This window comes from Xiphophorus hellerii, chromosome 10 (genome assembly GCF_003331165.1).
Source record: "Xiphophorus hellerii strain 12219 chromosome 10, Xiphophorus_hellerii-4.1, whole genome shotgun sequence".
Taxonomy (NCBI): Eukaryota; Metazoa; Chordata; class Actinopteri; order Cyprinodontiformes; family Poeciliidae; genus Xiphophorus; species Xiphophorus hellerii.
The window spans coordinates 19,374,725-19,394,786 of record NC_045681.1 but is presented as its reverse complement, the minus strand read 5'-3'; the positions used below and the strand labels follow the sequence as shown (position 1 = coordinate 19,394,786).

At 38.9% G+C, this 20,062-nt stretch overlaps 1 protein-coding gene across 1 annotated transcript; it reads left to right on the top strand.

Annotated features, from left to right (window-relative positions):
* Nucleotides 1–1,813: 1,813 nt before the first annotated feature.
* bsk146 (brain specific kinase 146) lies at nt 1,814–19,653 on the top strand. Its single transcript, XM_032574255.1, has 5 exons — nt 1,814–2,129; nt 12,919–13,173; nt 13,251–13,453; nt 14,176–14,367; nt 14,448–19,653. Exons 2-5 carry the CDS (start codon nt 13,002–13,004, stop codon nt 15,201–15,203), a joined length of 1,323 nt encoding a protein of 440 aa, XP_032430146.1. The 5' UTR covers nt 1,814–2,129; nt 12,919–13,001; the 3' UTR covers nt 15,204–19,653.
* The last annotated feature ends 409 nt before the right edge of the window (nt 19,654–20,062 follow it).

The window sequence follows — 20,062 nt, the reverse complement described above, 5'->3', positions numbered from 1 at the left end:
TTCTGCCGTGGTACAGGTCTTAAATTTCATTCATAAGGGTCTTAAAAGACTTCACATTTGACTTGGTGAAACTTGTAAAACTGATTCACGCCTTAAACACATTACATAATCTTAAAATGGAAAGAGTGTGGCACAACTGCAAACATACCAAAACATTGCCATCCATCTGACTAGCATGCACAACATCCTGAACATGTCATCCATTTTGTCCTTTTCAAAAGGAAAAAAGACAAGAAGACAAAAGATGACATCTCCTATGGTGAAACATGTCGGTGGAAGCTCTATGATGTGGAGATGTTTGTATAAAATATTGAAAATCACGTTTTCCTATAACAGACATAGAGATTTGTGAACACCAAGTACTGTGAATCCCTTCTGTTTATCCACCTGTCTACTGTAGGTGATTTTTGGTTTTTTGAACAGCATGGAGTAGCTGCTCCTGTAATGCAGGGGAGATCTTAGATCCTATGGGGAGAGACGGTTTCCACTAATAATCACCTCGCCATGATATATGGAGCTGTTTCCTCCGATGGGTCGGTCGCTGGAGCCTGTACTAACTGAATCAATGGTAGGACATTTTGCATCAGTGCATGTCTGGACCTGCAGGAGCAGATCCTAACAGTCCAGGACAGTATTTCACATTCACTCGGCGCCACTGGATCACTAAAAAACGACTCCTGCATTGTTTTCATTAAAGCTACGTTTAGATTAGAAGTGCATTTATTGCACTGCACAGCTGCCCTTTTGTTCTGGACCAGTGCTACGTTTAAGTGAGGCTTGTACATTTGGCTTTCTGGTAGAAATAGCTTCCTAATCTCAAGCTTTTGGTCATTTTCGATCTTCCGTATTAGTTTTTATTCATGAATATTTTAACTACTAAGCAGCATCACTTTCAGTGTGAATCTTTATCTTTTGACTTCTGAGGACATCTAGGATCTCAAAATATTCTGTTGTTATTTCTGATAATGTGGCTATCAGAAAATTTGTATGAATCATTATGAATAATTATTTATGTATTTTTATGATGTGAACATTGTTTAAAAGTTATTTCGCCCCCCTTTCTATCTTTACTGCCACACATTCTCATTTTTACTCTTCCTACTTCCATTTTGAATGTGTATCCTTTGCACGTATACTTAACAGTTATTCCTATTGCTCAACTTATGAATATTTTCGGATACAGCTTCTATAGAAATTTCTCATTTAGTTTATCTTTGTTGAAGAGGATGTTTATGACAGCTGGACAGCTGTTCTCATGGCCATGACATAACATTTATGTTCTAAAATACAGTTTTTTAGTGGTCTTATGTCCTATATTTATTTTACAAGACAAAATTTAGAGTTTCAATTAGCTTTTGGTCATAATTATTAGAAACAATCGTGAAACTCTTGCATTGGCTTATATTATTAATAATTAATTAATTGTTTTTTTTTAACACTTTGATATTTTGTGGTGGTTTTTTTGTTTTTGTTTTTTTGCCAAAAGTGATTTATTTATTTTATTTATTTATCTATTTCTGTTGTATTCTAACTCAACTGGTGTGGAACAAATCTATAAAATCTATACAAATTTACGTAAATGAACTTTTTTTTAATTAATATTTTAACTGACAAGGACGCACTTGTAAGTGTACTTCTACTATTCATTTATTTTTTTATTTAATTCGATTTTATTTTGTTGTATTTAGCGCGTTTGCGTGCACTGTTGATATTTCCGATGACCCACGAAGGCAGCATAGTCTGTACGGAGACAGCGAGCAGCGGCGGCTCCCGGCGGAGCAGCGCTGTGATTGGCCGGAGCCTCGAGGAGGGGGAGGGCTTTCCCCTCTCCCCATTCCTTCCTCGCGCCGTCTTCATCTCGTCTCCTCTCCTCCCAACCTGGAGATCAGAGCGATGCGGAGACAATAGGACGCAGAGCCGCAGGGAGGGGGAGCAGGATGCTCGGATCCACATCCAGCAGCGACACACGGCTCTGCGGAGGCTTCCGGCTGGACGCGTCGGTCAGGCTCACCTCACTGTAGTATGCGCTCTCATCGATCTGCCTGTTTATTATTATTATTATTATTATTATTATGAGTCTGCGTGGACAGGGTGGACACTGCAGCCTCCAAATGGGAACCCACTGAAGGGTGAGTACTGGGAGAAATCTCCAGTGCCTCCTCACCTGCACCCCGACCTCCTCAGTGCAGACAGCAGCATCATGTCCTACTGTGCTTTTAACTCACCCATCACCTCTGAGCACACCAGCACTGATCCACGTTATAAACAATGCGCTCACCGCTGCTGAATGCTGATGAATTTGAGTCTTTAATATTTTGAATGTTTTTATTGCTGCTTTCCGTTCTTGTGATCTGTTCTGTGTCATTCTGGATAACGCATAGAGGGGGTTGGGGGGGGTTATCGTGTGTCTGCAGCGCCTTCTGCATGTGCGTTTGTTTCCTATTCTTTCAAGCGCCGTAAAGTGCTTCTGATTTTCCAATAACTCTGAGCAGACTAAGATGCAACACAACACTGGCTCCCAGAATACTGATGATGGCTGTGAAACGCCACCTGAACACCGTGTTTACATCTTGTGTGGCTGCAGCACAGCACTCTGCTTCCAAGAGGCGATGCAGATAATGGTCGATTTTGTAACAGAAAGAAAAGAAAATGATAACATTAAATACGTGTCTTTGTTTTAGAAATGCACCAATCAGGCTGTTAATTGGCTAATACCGATTTTAGTTTGTCTTTCAGGACTGAGCTTCTGCCTGTTTGAATATTGGCAGGTTTTATTTTTTCTCTAAAGGATGAGGAGTGTAGTGATAAACCTAAATCTGATATCAGGTACAAGAGAACAACTGGAGATTTTTGCAGAATTTTTGGGGAAACTAATATTTAAGAATCTGTAGTCAGGGGTAAAATAAAACTCTTTAGTTTTGACTAGTCGCTCTATTGTGGGTTTTATGCTTTCACATTAATGCAAAAAAAGAAAAAGATTTAAATTGCTGCATCTTTTGTTTTAATGAAGAAATAAAGATTTATAAAATCTAAAACTTTGTTTAAAAAAAAAAAATCTCTTTTCAGTGTAGAATAGTTCAGGTATTTTAGATTTTAAACCAAATGATGGCCTTTAGTGCCAGGGAGTCGACCTAAATTGTGCTGAATTATTCCAATATTTTCTCTTTCGTAGCCAAAATTCTGAAGCCACAAACAATTTAACAGTGATGTGGCATTTTTTGTGCTTTTGTTACCCAGTGTGCCTGAAGATGTTCTTACTACCCGACCCGAGGAACTGCTTCTTGTCTTGCTACAAAACAAGAGCCTCAAATGCAATTTAAGGATAAAATCACTCGCCTCTTATTTCACCCGTTGACAGTAATTCCTAACAGCTGTGTTTTTATAATTACAATGAATATTAAGTTTGAACTATCTATAAATCTCCTTTTCATTGTAGACTTATTGAGTTTAGTAATTTGAGTTTAGAATTATAGTGAACGGTGAAAATATCCAGTCGGAGAAAAAACACGGATATAGCTCTATATGAAGCACTTCGTGATTAACTTATTGTTTGGTAGTTCAAGTATGAAAAAAGTCAAATTTAATGAATTTTGGATCTATGCATGATTGGTAAATCTGAAAAAATTAATTTTTCCATAAATAAAAATCCAGGTAAATATCCTGCTGCAAACCAATTGGAGTAAGGTGCCTGGTTGTTTGCGTGCGTCTGCTGATCAGAGAAGGCCTTGTCCTTTATATCACGCTGAAGTCGATCCACTGCACATCTACAGACACTCCAGCATGATGAGTCACAGCTTCCAATGTGGGTTACATGAACAGTCTGGGGCTAAACATCGACTTTGCCAGTGAGAGTCCAGTTGTGGTGGGAGCTTTGCCTGTCATTTGTCCTCATCGGACCGATAACGTGGTAAATGTCTTCACAACCAGCTGACGAATCAGAACATGTCACAATCCAGGATTTAGTAGGAACACTATTTAACCTTTCGGGGCTTACTCAACACTACGACTCAGGTATTTATTTGGAAAACGTGTGTATGTATGTTTGCCTTTATGTAACCGGGGGGTCCAAAACCGTAAAGAAGCACCAACTTTTGAGGACCGCCTATATTTAAAAGATTAGATTTTGTTTTTGAGTTGAGGTAGAATTACATTGTTGCATGGTTTATGGTTGGGCATCCATTGATTAAGGCTTGCGGTGAGAGCAAGGACTCTGGGGAATTCAGTTGCAAATTTAATTCGGGTCCAATAGGTCGATAAATAGGCTCACTGAGAAGAGAGAAAAGTGGGTCTTCAGGAGATGCACAATGTTTGCTGATTATGGATGTCCCTGTCCAATCTCAAGTATCACATTGTGGTTCTGATCAACAAATGATCAAAATGATTGAAGATGTTGTTCAATCTTGAGGTGGCAAAATATCAGAAAAACATTGTTCTGACAAAGGTGATCAAGTTAAACCCTCCATTTACCCCATTTTTTTGTTTATCACAATGGTCCATTACACAATTGGTAAACATGTATATCAAGTGTCTGCACTGAGTTAAGTAAAAATTTTATCCAACAAGCCAAAATATTGTTAAAATGCAAATGTGAAGTTTCACACTTTGACATATAGTACATTTAAAATTCAACTATTGATACTTATTTTTACACTGTATAATATGATAAAGTCTGGAATATTTTAAATTAAAAAAAAAACAGACAAACCTTTACAAACAGCACTTTTAGAAAATGAAAATGTCGATATGTTCACAAGATGTAAAACCAAAGTAAAATTCCTCGCTTGTGTGCTTAAACTTGGCCAATAAAGCTGAATTTGACTGTAGATTTACTACACAGTGACATCTTGTGGCACAAACAGTAATTCACAATCAACTTAGTCATGTGGCTGAGCTGAGGTGCAGAAGTTATGTTTCTTCTCAAAAACACTTTAAAAGTCCATATTGCATCATTCCTTATTCCTCTTTATAGTAAACGCTGGACAACCTATTGCTATATGGAAATGCACTCTTTATTTCTTTATTATTTTTGGCCACTTTTGAATTCCGTAGTCTTCTATGACTAATGACTGGAATTGCTGGTATTATAATATACTATTGTGTGGAAAGTGGCCCATGGTTTGAAGGGGACTTTAGGCCTTGGAGAATTCCTAAATGTCTTCTCAACCCCCGACCAGTTGAGGCAGATGGCCACTCATGCTGAGTCTGCTTCTGCCACCGGGATTTCTCATCTCTACTGTGGCAGGCTGCAGTGTTCACTGGATTTAAATTACATGCATATTTTTATATAGCTATGGCTTGTAATCTGCCTGGATTTGGTGATATATATCTGTAAATAAGATTCAGTTGAATTTATTTTTATTCTTTATTTTTCATTGAAAGACACCAGCAGCTGGAATCCAATAATTTGTGTTGATTACGCACACACACACCCACACCCACACACACACACACACACACACACACACATAATAACCCTTATTTCAATTAATAAAGGTTTCACAATTGACTTTAATTTCACATAAGAAGACTTACCCCAGCCCAGGTTTCTTTTCCATATATCACATTCTTATGCTCCTCTAACTTTAAGGTGGCTATATTGTCAAGAAAACATAACACACTGAAAAAGCTCTTTTTTTGTGTTTTCATTCATCTCGAACTCCATTCAGTGTAGAACAATTGTTTTCAGGTATAATCAGTCTAAGTGTAGATTTGATTTTGAACTAGAGATAATAAAATCTAGCGGACTAATTTATACGCTGTGAAATTAATCCTTAGGGTTATCTATACCAACGTGAACCTCCATTCCCCTAGTGGTCGTATATCCCGGCACTTAAATTGAAAAAAATAAATAAAATCCACTGAAGAATGGAACGACTTCAAGGGACACGATCATCCATCCATCTTGTGTTTATGTGAGATCGGGTGCAGGGGGGGAAACCCAGACACCTCTCAGTCCACTGGGACTTTCCAGCTCATTCTGGTGGATCCCAATGCAATCCCAGGCCAGAAGAGATAAATAGTCTCCTCTCAGTGGAATGTGGCCCAGAAAACCTCCCAAAAAAAAAAGCACCAATGAATCCAGCTGCACCCAGGATCTCGTTTTTTGGTCGTAATCCATATCTCATGACCATAGGTGAGGATGGGAGCATCGATGGACCGGTACATCGAGTGCTTTGCTTTCTGCTTAAGCTCTTTCTTCATTGTGACAGACCGGAGCAGCACCTGCAACTGCATTTTTAATATGACCGCTGTGAGCAGGCACAACTGGGCCATTTAACTTGATTTGTGAGCTCTGGCAGAGTTGGGTGTTCTTTGCAGAAGACGTTATTGCAGCTTTTTTAATGCAAAAACCAACTGAGGCATAAAAAACAGGTAAAACCATACAATAATATTAATAATATGGACTTGATGAATGTCTTTATTGCCATAAGGTTTTTTTTCAGTATAAAGGTGCAGAGCAAAATCTAAGTGGCTCTACCTTCAAAACAGAGGAGATAGTTGGTCCAGTTGCACTGCTGATTAGTTGTTTGCTCTGAGTAAATGAATGAATTCCCATATTAAAAAAATGTCTGCCCTGCATAGGATTTTCTGTGTAGAGAAAATGTTTTGGTCTTATCTGACCAGAGAATTGCTTTCTACTTATTGGTTATGGGAATGTATTTTTTTTTTAGTTTTTATGGATTGAATGGAGCGCTGAGATGTTAAAAGCTTGAGATTTCACTTTATAAGCTAACCCTGAATATTCCCTCTACACAACTTCATCCATGAGCCATTTGTTGTGTCCCTTGAGCTTTATTGCTACTGTTTGTTCACATAACCCTTCCTAAGAAATTTGAATGTGCTAAATACAAATTGAACACCACACTTAAACAGATTTCTATTTGTAGGCTCACAAGAACCAAACTGAAACTTGATACTCTTAGCTTTGAATGTTGCCATAAATCCCCTACGTCTGCTGTTGTGGTGTCGTTGGCTGAAGGTGTTCTCGTTATCTCTTCTTCGCTGCTCAGTGGTCCTTGTCATAACGTCCCGCTGTCCCTGCCTCTCCTTTCTCATTATTTTCCCCTCATACTGTCTGGTGCCTGTCAGTGCCGAATTTCTTAGTCTTACACCAAAAAGGAGTTTGATTCTCTGTGCGTGCGTGGTCAACAACTTCTTCTGACCATGCCAGCATTTTCATTCGGGAGACAAATGACTAAATCTCTGTCACTGTATAGGGAAGAGATGCGGACTTTATGCTCCACATGCCTTAAAAGAGGATGAAGACGGCGTTGCTGTAATTGTTGGAGGACAGTGCGGCTGCATGAGCGGAGGCGGACGTGGCGGCAATCATCGCCTTGGCCAGCAGAATATGCTTGGCCAGTCAGCAGTGCCCGCTGGTTGCATAAGCAGTCTGGGATTTAGTCAGCTGTGGCCTGCAGTTCCTGCACTGTTTTCACACAGCCTTAAACCTGGTGGCACAGAGTGTCAGCGTGGAGGGAGGAGGACGGAGGAGGAGGCAGGGAGGATTTGTGATCAGCTGAAAGGAACATGATGTATTTTGTTTCTGTTCCCAGGACATTGAATTTTGAGCCTTATGGGAGTAAACAATTCTGATGGTTTTAAAGTCACAAGTAAATATTTATTATAACCAGAGTTTGGAAAAAAAAAAAAAACATGATTAATTTTTTTGGTCACTGTCAACAGTTGTCCTACTTTTAGTTCTGTTTTCATTCAATGAAAACAGAACTAAGATTTGGTACATTAAAGCTCATATGGATGATATTATGAGACTGGTAGTCTTGCACGTTTCGATTATTTATTTCAATAAAAAACTAAACCACAATCTTTGTGAAAGGCTAAAGAGTCCAAAAGAATGATAAATCGCATGTACTCCCACACAGTTTTAGTTTCATTCCTAAAGATTCTTACTTTTCACATCATGCATCAACAGAGGCTGGAGACTCAAAATAAGATTTCATTAGCATCAGTGATGAATTCAGTGACTAAATCAGAGTGAGAACAGAGATATATCAATGTAAGCATATTTTCTACACCAGGTCAACACATGAATGAGGTTTATTCAGGTTTTGGAAGGCTGAACAGATGACACTGGAGTTCCTCTGACTTTCCCTTTGAGCATTCAGCTTGTATATATTATTGGATATTCTGGATCTTGAAATATTTTTAGACTTTTTGTAATTTCACAGTTACCTTTAGGGCCAACATTCCTTAGAGAACTGCAACAGAAACTGTTGTTTCATTAAACCTTGTTAGCATTACCATGCAAACATGATCCTGAACAAAATGGATTGAAACTGCTTCTGTTCCTAACATAAATGATCAGTGACCACAGGCGGACGCCTAAAAATCATTTTAAATGTTGTCCTTGTATCTAATTATATTGTAGATATTCTAAAAGAGAAATTGTTATTGTATTTGTATTGGTCTCAAAATTCTGCTCAGAGCATTTCTGTCTACAACTCAAGTGGTCATGCATTTAAGATAAATAAAGGACTGAGTAGGAGTAGAAAAACATGGTTCGACATAAGCAAACATAATTAAAAAAAAATAAAATTAAATGAAATAGTCAACAATGGGGCTGTTATAGCCATTGTCCATTTTACTAGTATGGATTCAATCAACATTGTCATGAAAGAATGCTTTAGTCGTACCCAGTTTGCTGAATATCAGTGCAGCTTGCTCCTTAACAGTTGGTTCAGTCTTATTATGAAGGTAATTAGAAGGATTAAGGAACATCTGATAAACTTTTGAGATCTAACATTATTGTCCCCATAAACCTGTTGGGCCCTGCGGACTTTAAGGCACTCTGACTCCATTTGCACAGAAAACAGACACAAATTTATACACAGATGTGGGACTGCAGTCTCTCACACACATGATGATTAAATCCATTGTGAGTCTGATGAAAGTATACACCCACACACACACACACACACACACCCAAACACATATTTGAATATCTATTGAGTCCAGTATCAGAAACCGGAGAACCTTATTTCACAGGGGCAGCAAAAACGCATGATTTGATTTAATGACTTCTTTTTAAAAACGGCTCACTTTATAGTTCCATAAAAGTGAACAATAAAACTTGTTCCCGAAAAAGTAAAAAAATATATATATTGTATGAAATGTTAATGAGACCAATAAATCATTAGGCAGTACTTTCCAGATGGCAATTAAAATTTAAATTTGAATTCATTTGAAGTACGAAAGAATGAGGCGAAGATAAGATCTATCATTGCCGTCTCAACTCCTTGGAGACAGAAATAACTTATACTAGTTAAAGTTTGTATTTGAGACCCTTACACTGAGCAGATTTTTGTACATCCACGGAGGAGATGTGGAAAACTCTTTCTGCGCTGCAGCAGCAGCAGCAGCAGATGGTGGTGGGATTTGTGGCTACCCTTTGTGTCTAAATTTTTACGAGGCAGTTGAGTTTGTTTCTGCTTTCTCTGCCGAGCAATGTGTAGAGAAATTTCCTAACCTTGAAATCCTAGACAGGCACAGGAATTCGCCATCTTCATTGCTTCTGCCCAACAGCCAAGCTGAAGGAAAATCCAAAAGTTTTGAAAAAACTCACTGTGATATGACATTTCTAGCGAGTGAGAAAGTGAGTGAACTCAAGCTAGCTCATAGTTTCCCCCAGTGTATTATAAGCCTGGCGGGTCATGAGCCCCCGCCAGGCTACGCATTGCTTATTTATAAAATTTGTTTTTAAATGTTTGCATTTTTTTAGATTTTATAGTTGATGTTCAATATATTAATCTTCCTATAACATAACTATCAAGTGATATTTTCCAATTTCCTGTCAACTCAAAAACACAACCATTGGATGAATGGCTGCCCTGGTGCCCAACCACTGGACTTAGCAAGCTTACTGGGGGAAACCTTGTTTAATGGTTTAACCATTTTAATTCAAAGAAAGAAATTAAAGAGTTAACATTTTGAGCATCTTCTCTGTTTTATTAGCACAGTTTACATTACTAAAAGAACAAGCTTTTTCTGGAGAATATAGATTATTTACTGAGTTTTTCAAAAGGCTCCTGATATTTCCAAATCAAACAAGTCCCACAAGGACATTACAGAGGGAGATTTTCCTCCCCTAAGCAACAAGGTTAATGTGACTTCATTGTTTTAATTTTGTGTACTTCTCTTTATGCTCCATGTACATGTTGATAACATTTATTGGGATTTAAGAGAAGCTACTCAAGATAATCTTAAGTTTCAGTACATGCACATATACACAAGCAGGACACACACATAAACTATATAGATAAAGTAAGCAGTTCTGATCCATGACAGAAACAAATAGCCTGGTGTGCCCACAACTCCCTGGCCTCTCTTTTAAATGTGTTTGTGTGTGTTTATCACGTGTGTCAGGGACAAAGAGAGAGTGCAGGCCCTCTGTGCTGCCATGCATCACCCAAACTGACTCATCCCTCCTCACCTGCTGCCATCAGCCTCTCTCTCTGTCCGTATCACTCAAGGAGATCACACCCCCACTGAGAAACATCAAGGCCTGTGGTGGGAATGACGAGAGCCGGCTTCACATGACATGAGTTACGAAGGCTTGCAAGCTCTCTCTTTTTTTTTTTTTTTGGACATCAGAAACTGGAAAGCATAAGAAAGTGTGATGTAAAATGGACTTCTGAAGAGATTGGCAAAGGACTGCGTCGAAGATAATGAAATGCTGTAAATACCAGAGCTATCCAACTCCTCTGAGCAGCTTATGTAATGGTTCTGTGTTTGGCTGCATGTGTGTTCCTGCGTTTCCTCCACATGCGCCTGGTTCTATAGGCTGTAAGGTCAGCCTCAGAAAGGAGAGAGAGAGAGAAAAGAAAGAAAGCAATCGGTACGAATAATCACACTGCAGTAAGAAATGGATCTGCTGGAGCTGACTGTTGTTGGCTTGCTGTTTGGTGTGTATGTGTGACTCAGCTCCCAGCAGCCACCCATGGGGAGTAGCTTTTAGAATTACTTAGGCCTTCACTGCAGATAATTAGCATTTTCAGTGACGACCACACTGCAGATCTGACTGACAGACTGGGGGGTTTAAATATCCGTCCTGCAGCACTCGCCCTGAAAACCACGTCACATATAACAGAAACAGCAGACTTTGCTTCTTAGGACACACAGTACCTTGCAAAATAGTTATTTTCTGATGTTGCATCCACAACCTTATGGGCATTTTATTAGACTTTATGTGATAGGCTAAGGGTCTGCAACCTTTACAGTTCTAAGAGCAATATTTGCCTTTAGGCTACCAAAATAAGACTTGTTTAGAGCCAAAACTGTAAAAATATAAAATAAAAATACAACTTAAAAATTTTGATAAATAGACACTTCAGGAAATTTTTGTCATCTTTAAAGAACTTAATTATATTTCCGTTTTAAAGTTTCAGAATAAAGAATAACGTAGAATATTGCAGAAAAGAAGACAAGTTTCCTGCTGTGAGATGTTTAAATTTGTGGAATTATTGTAGTTTCTCTCATAAACGGAGCAAATAAAGCAAATCTCCTGTAATATCTGGTTATTTTATCAGCATTTCTGCAAAACAAAAGTATATCACAGCCACATTTGGGATGTTCTGATGGAATCCTGTCTTTAGATTCAGCAGTCCTTTACTATACAAAGTATCAAAATAAACCCAATCTTCCTTAACTCCACAGAAGCAAATGGTTTCGCACACTGTCCTCCAAATGTTTTGCATTTATACAAACCAGGCCCATCTCTACTCCATGGTAGCCGTGTCCAAATGTTTCTTCACAGATTTTTTGAGCAGATTTTCAGTGGCAAAACTCTTTCTGCAGCAGCGCAGGAAGAGTTTTCCACATCTCCTCTGTGAATGTTCCCCAAGGTACAAAACTCTGCTCTGTGTCTCAAATACAAACCTAATCACTTTGGAGCGCCAGCTGCTTTAATTGTGGTTCTGTATTTTTGGCATAAATCCATAATGTGTTGGAACAACAAATCAACTTGATTCCTTTAAAAAAAATCAGTAGCGTTCAGTGAGAAACCATGCTACAGTTAAAAGGGTGAAGCCTGGAACATGAGGAAAAGTCACTGCGATGCTGCAGGTGATCCACTGAACAGAAGGACGGAACTGGAAAGACGTGATGATTTCAGCTATGACCGCTTGCCAACAGGACGTTTCACAGATTTCTCAGCCATCTTTGGTGGAAATAAAGGTGTAAAAAGGAACTGCACAGGTTGCTGATGGTGGTGAGCCTCCAATATGTTGCTGTTGATTGTTTTCACAGCACAGATGTGTTGCAAGCTAACAGGCTTGGATAAAATTGTAGCACTAAAGACGTCTAAACTATGTTTGGGTTTAGTCGGTTCTTTTTGGATAAAGGAGTTTAGGTTCTGTTGGCTTCATGCTTAATGTTATATTATGGTATATAATATAATATTATGGTATTAGAAACTGATTCAGTACTAAATACAATTTGTCAAATCACCTGTTGTCTCATATTATTAAACTTAGTCCAATTTGTTTCATATTTTAAGTTGAATTCACAACTCTCTAATTAAAAATTTACCTTACTTATATACATAAAAAAATATTTAACTCTTATTTCTATTTTTTTTTTTAAATTAGTAGAAATGGAGTCATAAACTGGAAATATGACTTATTTGTTGGTACAGAATTGAATACCTTGTTTAATATATGCATTTATATATTGTCTTTTTTATGTTTTCAGACCTGTCTTTATGACTTTTAACTGTTTTTGTTAATGTATTTTTACTTTTTGTTTTGATTTGTAAAATTAAATGCCAGAATCAGCAGATTTTTTGTACGAAACGTTTTTCTAAGAAAGTCTTTAGCTTAGTTTTTGAAATTCTGAAAAAAGCTGTGCTTCCCATCAATACATGAAACTAAAAATTAACGTCCCTGTCTGGTTTTTGTGCAGTGACCTCAGCTGCCAGCTGCTTCGCCTCTCCTCACTGACCAACACTTCTTCACCCCAGTCCATCGTTGGAAACAGCTGCCACCATGAGCTCCTCTCCACTGGTTTCTCGAGCTAACGTGGACATCCTGGACGAGTTGCAGCTGATCGCTGCTCAGAACCTGGAGAGGCTGGAGGTCAACAAGTACTATGAAGTGATCAGGGAGCTGGGGAAGGGTACCTACGGCAAGGTGGACCTGGTGATCCACAAGATCAGAGGTGAGGGACTTGGTGTGTGCACACATTTTACGCTGCTTGTTTTGACAAGGGATTCACAATCTTTCTTTTCTCAATAGGTACAAAAATGGCGCTGAAGTTTCTGAAGAAGAAGACGACGAAGCTGAAATCATTCCTTCGGGAGTACAGCATCTCACTATACCTCTCCCCCTGCCCGTTCATCATCAACATGTACGGCATTGCCTTTGAGACGGACGAGTACTACGTCTTTGCCCAGGAGTATGCGTTGGCAGGAGACCTCTTCGACATCATTCCCCCACAGGTGCCGACTTATAGCCGCCATTCTGATTGTTTCTTAATTTACGACATTCACCAAAACGATCATTTAACCATGGAATACCATGTAAAATAGTATAACAGTAGAGCAGTTTCCCTTCAAAAACAATCCAGGTTCAGTCATTCTCAGCTGACGCAATCGAGGGTCTTAGTCTTTGTTTCTACATAAACTGCTATCATTTTGACTCATCAGAAAAGTTTATATTGTGTTGGTCTGTGTTGCAGTGTGGTTGCTTCCTGTTCTTTTTATTGGAGGTGCTATTTTATGTGCATATCTTAGCATTTCTGTTGACTTTGTTTTGCTTTTGCGAATTTTTAGTATTTTTTAGTATTGTATTCCATGACAAATGGACTGACTCTGTACATTCGTATTGCAAGTGGTACCATCAGCATTAGTTTTCTCTTCAACACTGACTCTGTCATTCTCCATTATTTGTTGGTTTTGAAGCAATTGTCAGAACCAACTGGATAAAAATGCAAACTGTTGCTGCAGTTTCAAAAAGCGGTAAAGCCTTACAGGCATTTTGTCAACCCAAGAGTGTTGATGTCGCAACTCTTAGTATTTCTCTTCCTGAATGGCATTGTCTGATGCTATATTTGACTGAGAACTTGAAGGGATCCTAACTCTTTTGTCTGCCCTCCTTAAGGGCTGCAATTTGGAAAGTCCTAACTGTACGGCACATGTTCTTCTTCCATCTGGTCTTTCAGGTTGGTCTACCTGAGTCAGTGGCAAAGCGTTGTGTGCATCAAGTGGCCATCGCTCTGGATTATCTACATTGTAAGAAGCTCGTCCACAGGGACATCAAGCCTGAAAACATTCTCATTTTCGACAGAGAGTGTCGCAAAGTCAAGCTTTCAGACTTTGGCATGACCCGTCGGGCTGGCTCCCCTGTAAAAAGAGTAAGTCACAGTTGAATTTTCTTGGTCGCTATGGGCTCTTTTCCCTGACTTGGTCCTGACCTGTTGGCTTTTCTCCCCAGGTGAGTGGCACCATTCCCTACACGGCCCCAGAGCTTTGCGATGCCTCCCGCCAGGAGGGTTTCTGTGTGGACTACAGCACCGATGTCTGGGCCTTTGGTGTACTGCTCTTCTGCATGCTGACTGGCAATTTCCCTTGGGAGAAGGCGCTTCCCACCGATACGTTCTATCAAGAGTTCATCCACTGGCAGAGGAGGAGGACAAACACGGTGCCATCGCAGTGGAGGCGTTTCACCGAGCAGGCACTGCGAATGTTCCGCCGCCTGCTCTCGGTGGAGCAGGACCGCCGCTGCTCTGTTAAGGAGGTATTTGGGTATTTCAGCCACTCCTGGATGCTGGATGCAGAGCATGACAACAACGGCAATGCAGGGGGAAGTGGTAGCGCGGAGATGGTCGGCGGGAGCAACATAGGAGGAGGAGGAGGGAATGTGCGAGGAGATATGGAAGGCACCATCTCTACTTCCTCATCAGGGGAAGAAGATGAGGAGCTCCTGGTGGAGAGGATGAAGCAGCAGACTTTGTCGCCTCGTTCACCGCTCTCGCCCCTCTCTCCAATGTCTCCCATGGTGGTGGAAAGGGGCAGCGGTGGTGGCGGGGCCAAGGGAGCCATGATGGACCCGGGTGGAGGACATCATTTCGTGTCTGTCTCCACTAACAGCTCGGTGTCGTCCACTAACAGTTACGACCGAATGCCACGGGAAAACGGTTCCCCTGGCGGCCGCTTGCTAGTGGCTACACCCATTGAGATCTGCGTGTGAGCATGACGAACTCTGCGACTGACTCGACCCACACTTCCATACCTCTCGAACTGCAATAGTTGTGCATGCATCGAAACAAGACCAGACTAAAAGTACTAACGTGTATCCTGTTTTTTACATCTCGGGAAGAAAGTCAACACGTTGAAGACTTAGGAGATCTTAATTGAAGGCACATACAAAAAGAGTTTTGATTGGATGTCATCATGAGAGCCTTTGTTTACAATCCAGCGACATTTTGAGATGCATTTCATGAGAATATAAAGAAAAAGTGAGAAGCTCTGTGACTAAAACCATCAGAAAAAGAAAACCAAAATGTATTTTATAGAGCAATACTTGCAGCAAAAATAATTGAAGGGAAGACTTCACAAGCTGTGATGAAGCGACGAAGGATTTGTTTCTATGATGAGGACTAAAACAGAACTCGAAGAAACACCCTGGTTGACGGAGTGAGACGAGGTGTAACAAAAATGTGAACGTGTGTGTGGTTTGTGTGTATGAATCTTAAAAAAGTGTATTTTGCTTTGAGATACAATTTATTTATTTAATCGTACAAGACTAAAATTGTTTTTTCTATTTTGTTTCTTTTTGTTGTTGTTTTTTATAATGTAGCTTTCCTTTTTTCCACTTTAGTGAATACTGTAAAGTGACTTCCGACTCCTCTTCCCTGTGCAACACTTGCGGTCGGCTAATAAGTCGGGGTGTAACGATTTGTTCAGCTCATGAGACACTGTGATACATGACACTGAGGTCACCACAGAGATTGGATTCACAAAATAGTGCAAAGGATTCAAAAATCACAAACTGTGTTTTGAAAAATGTCCATTTAAGGTGAGAATTATTAATTTTGGATTTGTTGGGGTTTATGCTTCCCTTAATTCATGGTAGCCAAATTTCACAAGTTAAATCTAAACTAACATTTTAGATTTCATCCAGTCTTCTGCAGATTTATAGCTAGAAATGATCAAATGCGCTTCTTTAAAATAATACTAAAAACATATTTAGTTTAATGCCTATAGGAAGTTTTGAGTCAGATGCCAGCTTCAGCATTGTTAGCTTCTGTTCTGTTTTTCCCTCTTATGTGGTTTATTTCCCTAAAGCGTATCAAAATTACAGACCGTCAAATGATTTAAGTCATGGTGCCAACTTCCAAAATGCTAATTTATCAGACTGTTATCATCCAGCCCAATTTGCAATCCTTGTGGTCGACTCAGTAAACGCAACACTACTATTTTTGTTTTTCTTACTTTGGATAAAAAAAACTAGCAAAAAATGTCCAGATGTAGCTTGAAGCACTTATTTTCATAACAGGGACTCAAATCTACTTCACCGGGTGATCCTGCCCCACATATTAGCTAGACAGGAATGTGTGTGTGTGACAGAAACGTCAACACATTTCAGTACTACGAGATTTTGTACCACAAAAGGTTGTTACACCCTAACTGATGAGCATACCGGTGTTAATGCTTGTACCAGAAAAATCTAACACTATTCGCCTAACTTTAGGTGAGAGAAAATGACTATGATGTCTCTGTCTATTTTTATATTTACTCCTGAAGTTCTTTTATCTTTGAAGCTTCACAGGAAAATCTGTCAGCGACGCTTTTTGTTTTCATTGTGTTTTATTTTTTACCGAACATGTGCGTTTCCTTAGATAGACGCTGCTATCTAAATACTGTGTGCAGACTAAAGAGAAACAACCTTAGCTCAATTTGGAAGAAAAAGAAACAGAAAAGAAAACAACACCAACTTTATAACTGCATGACTAGCTCACACTTACAGTAAAAAAAAAAAATACACTTGTTAAAGAAAACGGTTTTGAAGAAATATGTGATTATTTTTGCAGTAGCACACCTTCTTGCATTGTATTCAAGACTGAATATCAGTGTTATGATCTCTTGAGAAATCCTGGTACTAAAAAAAAAAGAAAATGGTAATTAGTTTTTACTCTGTGTGAAATATTTGTGTTATTGTGTGATCATCTCACCACTTTAAAGAACAGCTAAAAAAAAAAAAAAAAAAGATAAGCATGAGGGCACTGGAGCAAGAGGCTGTAATTAGAAACTTCTGTTTTATCTGAAGAGCTTTCTTCTAAATGGCCTTTGATGAGGTAGTGAAGCTTTTCACTTTTTGTATTTTTTATCCGATTTAGAATGATGGCAAAAAAAAAAAAGAAGCAAACCATTCCTTTTTTTTTTGACTATGAGAAAATAATTCAAGAGAAATGATATTTTCCAAGGCTTAAAATCATGTGTAGGAATGGCTACTGCTTTCCACACATTAACCTGCATGAACATGTATGTGCTAAAAAAGCTCTCTTGTGAAAACCTGCTCAGTGTTTCTCGAACCCCAAACCGTAGTAACCCGTAGATGTAGTGTAGCCGCTGCCGACGATATGTTTCTTTATTGTGAGTGTCAGTAGCCTCAGCATGGATACTCCCCGACTGAGGAACAGCTAGACCCAGCTAAAGTCCGTACATTGTGCATTTTCATCATCAGTGGGTATGTATGCTAAGTACAACATCTTGTGACATCCCTGACCTCATCAGCAGCCTTCTGATTCAGAACAAAGGACCGTCCTGATGCAGACACTGTAGCCCCGCTGTTTTCTCCAGCTGGCTGTGAGCTACACACTAAATTCACATGACCGCGGGAAACCTGTACATGAGCTCATCGAGCAATTAAAGCACCCGGTAGATATGGTTAATGGTGTCTTTGAGTTGTTGGGGTTGATTTTTGCAGAGTTTGAAAAGTCAGGGAATTCCTATTCCTATTCAGATACATGTGTGTTGTAATTATTGTATCTTTGTCTCATAGTAGGTTTTCCAATAAGAGGCATTTTAACTTTTTATTTTTTATTTTTTAAGTAGACATGGGTCCATGACAAGTAGCCAGGTAGATAAAGCGGCTGCTCAAGTAAAACAGTGTGGAAAACGAAGGCGCGCCACCTACCGCTTATTTCAGGTAATGCAGTTTTAAAACAACCGTTAGAAAGCGACGAGCTGTATGCTAACACCAGCTAACATAGCCTGAGCTAACAGGAGCTTTGCTATTAAGAGTCGAATGACAAAAAACGTCGAATGTTCCCTTCAATAGGCAATTAAAAGCTTTAGCTATGCTAGATTTTTATCTAAAGTTCGACTCCAAATTGTTCTAAATTGTAAATTGTGAAGTTATTTTGGCGGCAGACATTTCTGTATCCTGTGATAATATTCCAGAAATTCTGACCTGGAGGTTATTGCTAAGTTTGAAATGTCCCAGCAAAGATACAGTCAGTGCCTGCATTTGGACCACGAGAGAAAGAATCGATTTTTCTGGACTAATTATCGACCTTAAATATGATATTAACATGACAACCTCATAGATTAGAATGGCCGTCTCCCTTTCTTCCGGTGTTGGGTTCTGCTGAGATGTTGGCTTCGTGGTTGTCATGATTTGCCCGTTGTGTCAGCACAAAGTTTCCAAAAATGTTTAGTACAGATAACTCCAGTGGTTCAGTGTTAAGCTAAAGAATGCAGCAATAAACAGAGAGAAACAGGAAGTTATTTCAAAAGTTCTGCTAGAAAATTGTTGCTGATATTTTACTTATTTTTAAAATGATTAAAGCAGCTTCATGGAAGTTTATCCCTTTTTAAAATTGCTTCTAAAATTTACAATTCTAGAATTTGGATTCTAAATTAAGACTTACCATTAACTAATGTGGCAATTGAGTATTATTAATTATTACCTTAGTTTGTATATTCATGAATGTGTTAAACTGAAGAAGGCATTACTAGTAATTATTCAGTTTTAATATCCATTAATCATCCAAATCCCACCAGCAATACTGTGTATGTTAAATGTAGCGGGAAGTTTTACTCCGTATGTTTTTAACTGGATGCCCAAACTGGACATTTTTTTTTTTTTGTTCAAATGTGGAATCACTGATGTCAAACTTTTCTGTTTGTTGATGTTTCATTTGAGAACGAACAGCTTTGTAATCTTGTTGGTGGTTTGGTAAGAAATTTAGTTAATTACAGGCATCTGACAATATATGAGCAAAACCAGAGTACGTAATTCTGTACTTATTTACTTTCACCCTCACTCGATTTCTTTGCTTCAGAAAACTTTTGTGCTTGAGCTGAAAGTGGCGATAAATATTTTTATCGATTTTTTGCGGTGAGCAAAAGTAGATTTCCGAGTTCGTGGAAGCCACTTGGCCCTTTTTGTTTCCTAGTGTCCGAGTCAGTGATTGCTGCTCCGTCCTCCCATCCATAATGTGATATGTGTGTGTGTAATAAATTCCCATCGTCTGTTTGGTGACATATTTCCCCATCATCATGATTTTAGCAGAGTTTAAATGAATAGATGACCACAGCACTAGAACTCCTACCCACTTTTGTCTTTGCAAAACATCCGTCTTCCTGTAAGCTGAGATTTAGTCAATAAAACGAGAATATGTGTTGGAGTGAAATTGGTCTTTTCTTTTTTTAAATCCCACGACATTTGTTGCTGAATTTTAAGGGGTTTGCTTTAGCAGTAGACCTGATTTCAACACTGCTTTCTCAATTTTTCTTTTTTTACCAAATGACTTATTTTAGATATAAGCTCACAACTGAAATCTGTGAAATCCCAGAGTACTAAATGATTGAAACGTCTTCATCGGCATGTCAAACAATTACACTTCCGATTACCTAACAAAATGAACTTGAGTAAACAAAAAGAGGTTTTGAAATGAGAATTTTATTCATTGAGAAAAATAAATGTTGTCCAAACCAATCTGGTTCATGTGAATGAAGCAAACCTCTTGATTTTCTAAATTAGAACAACTTATCCTGAAGTAGCCGAATAGTGGAGGAAAAACAAAATTGGAAATCGCCATG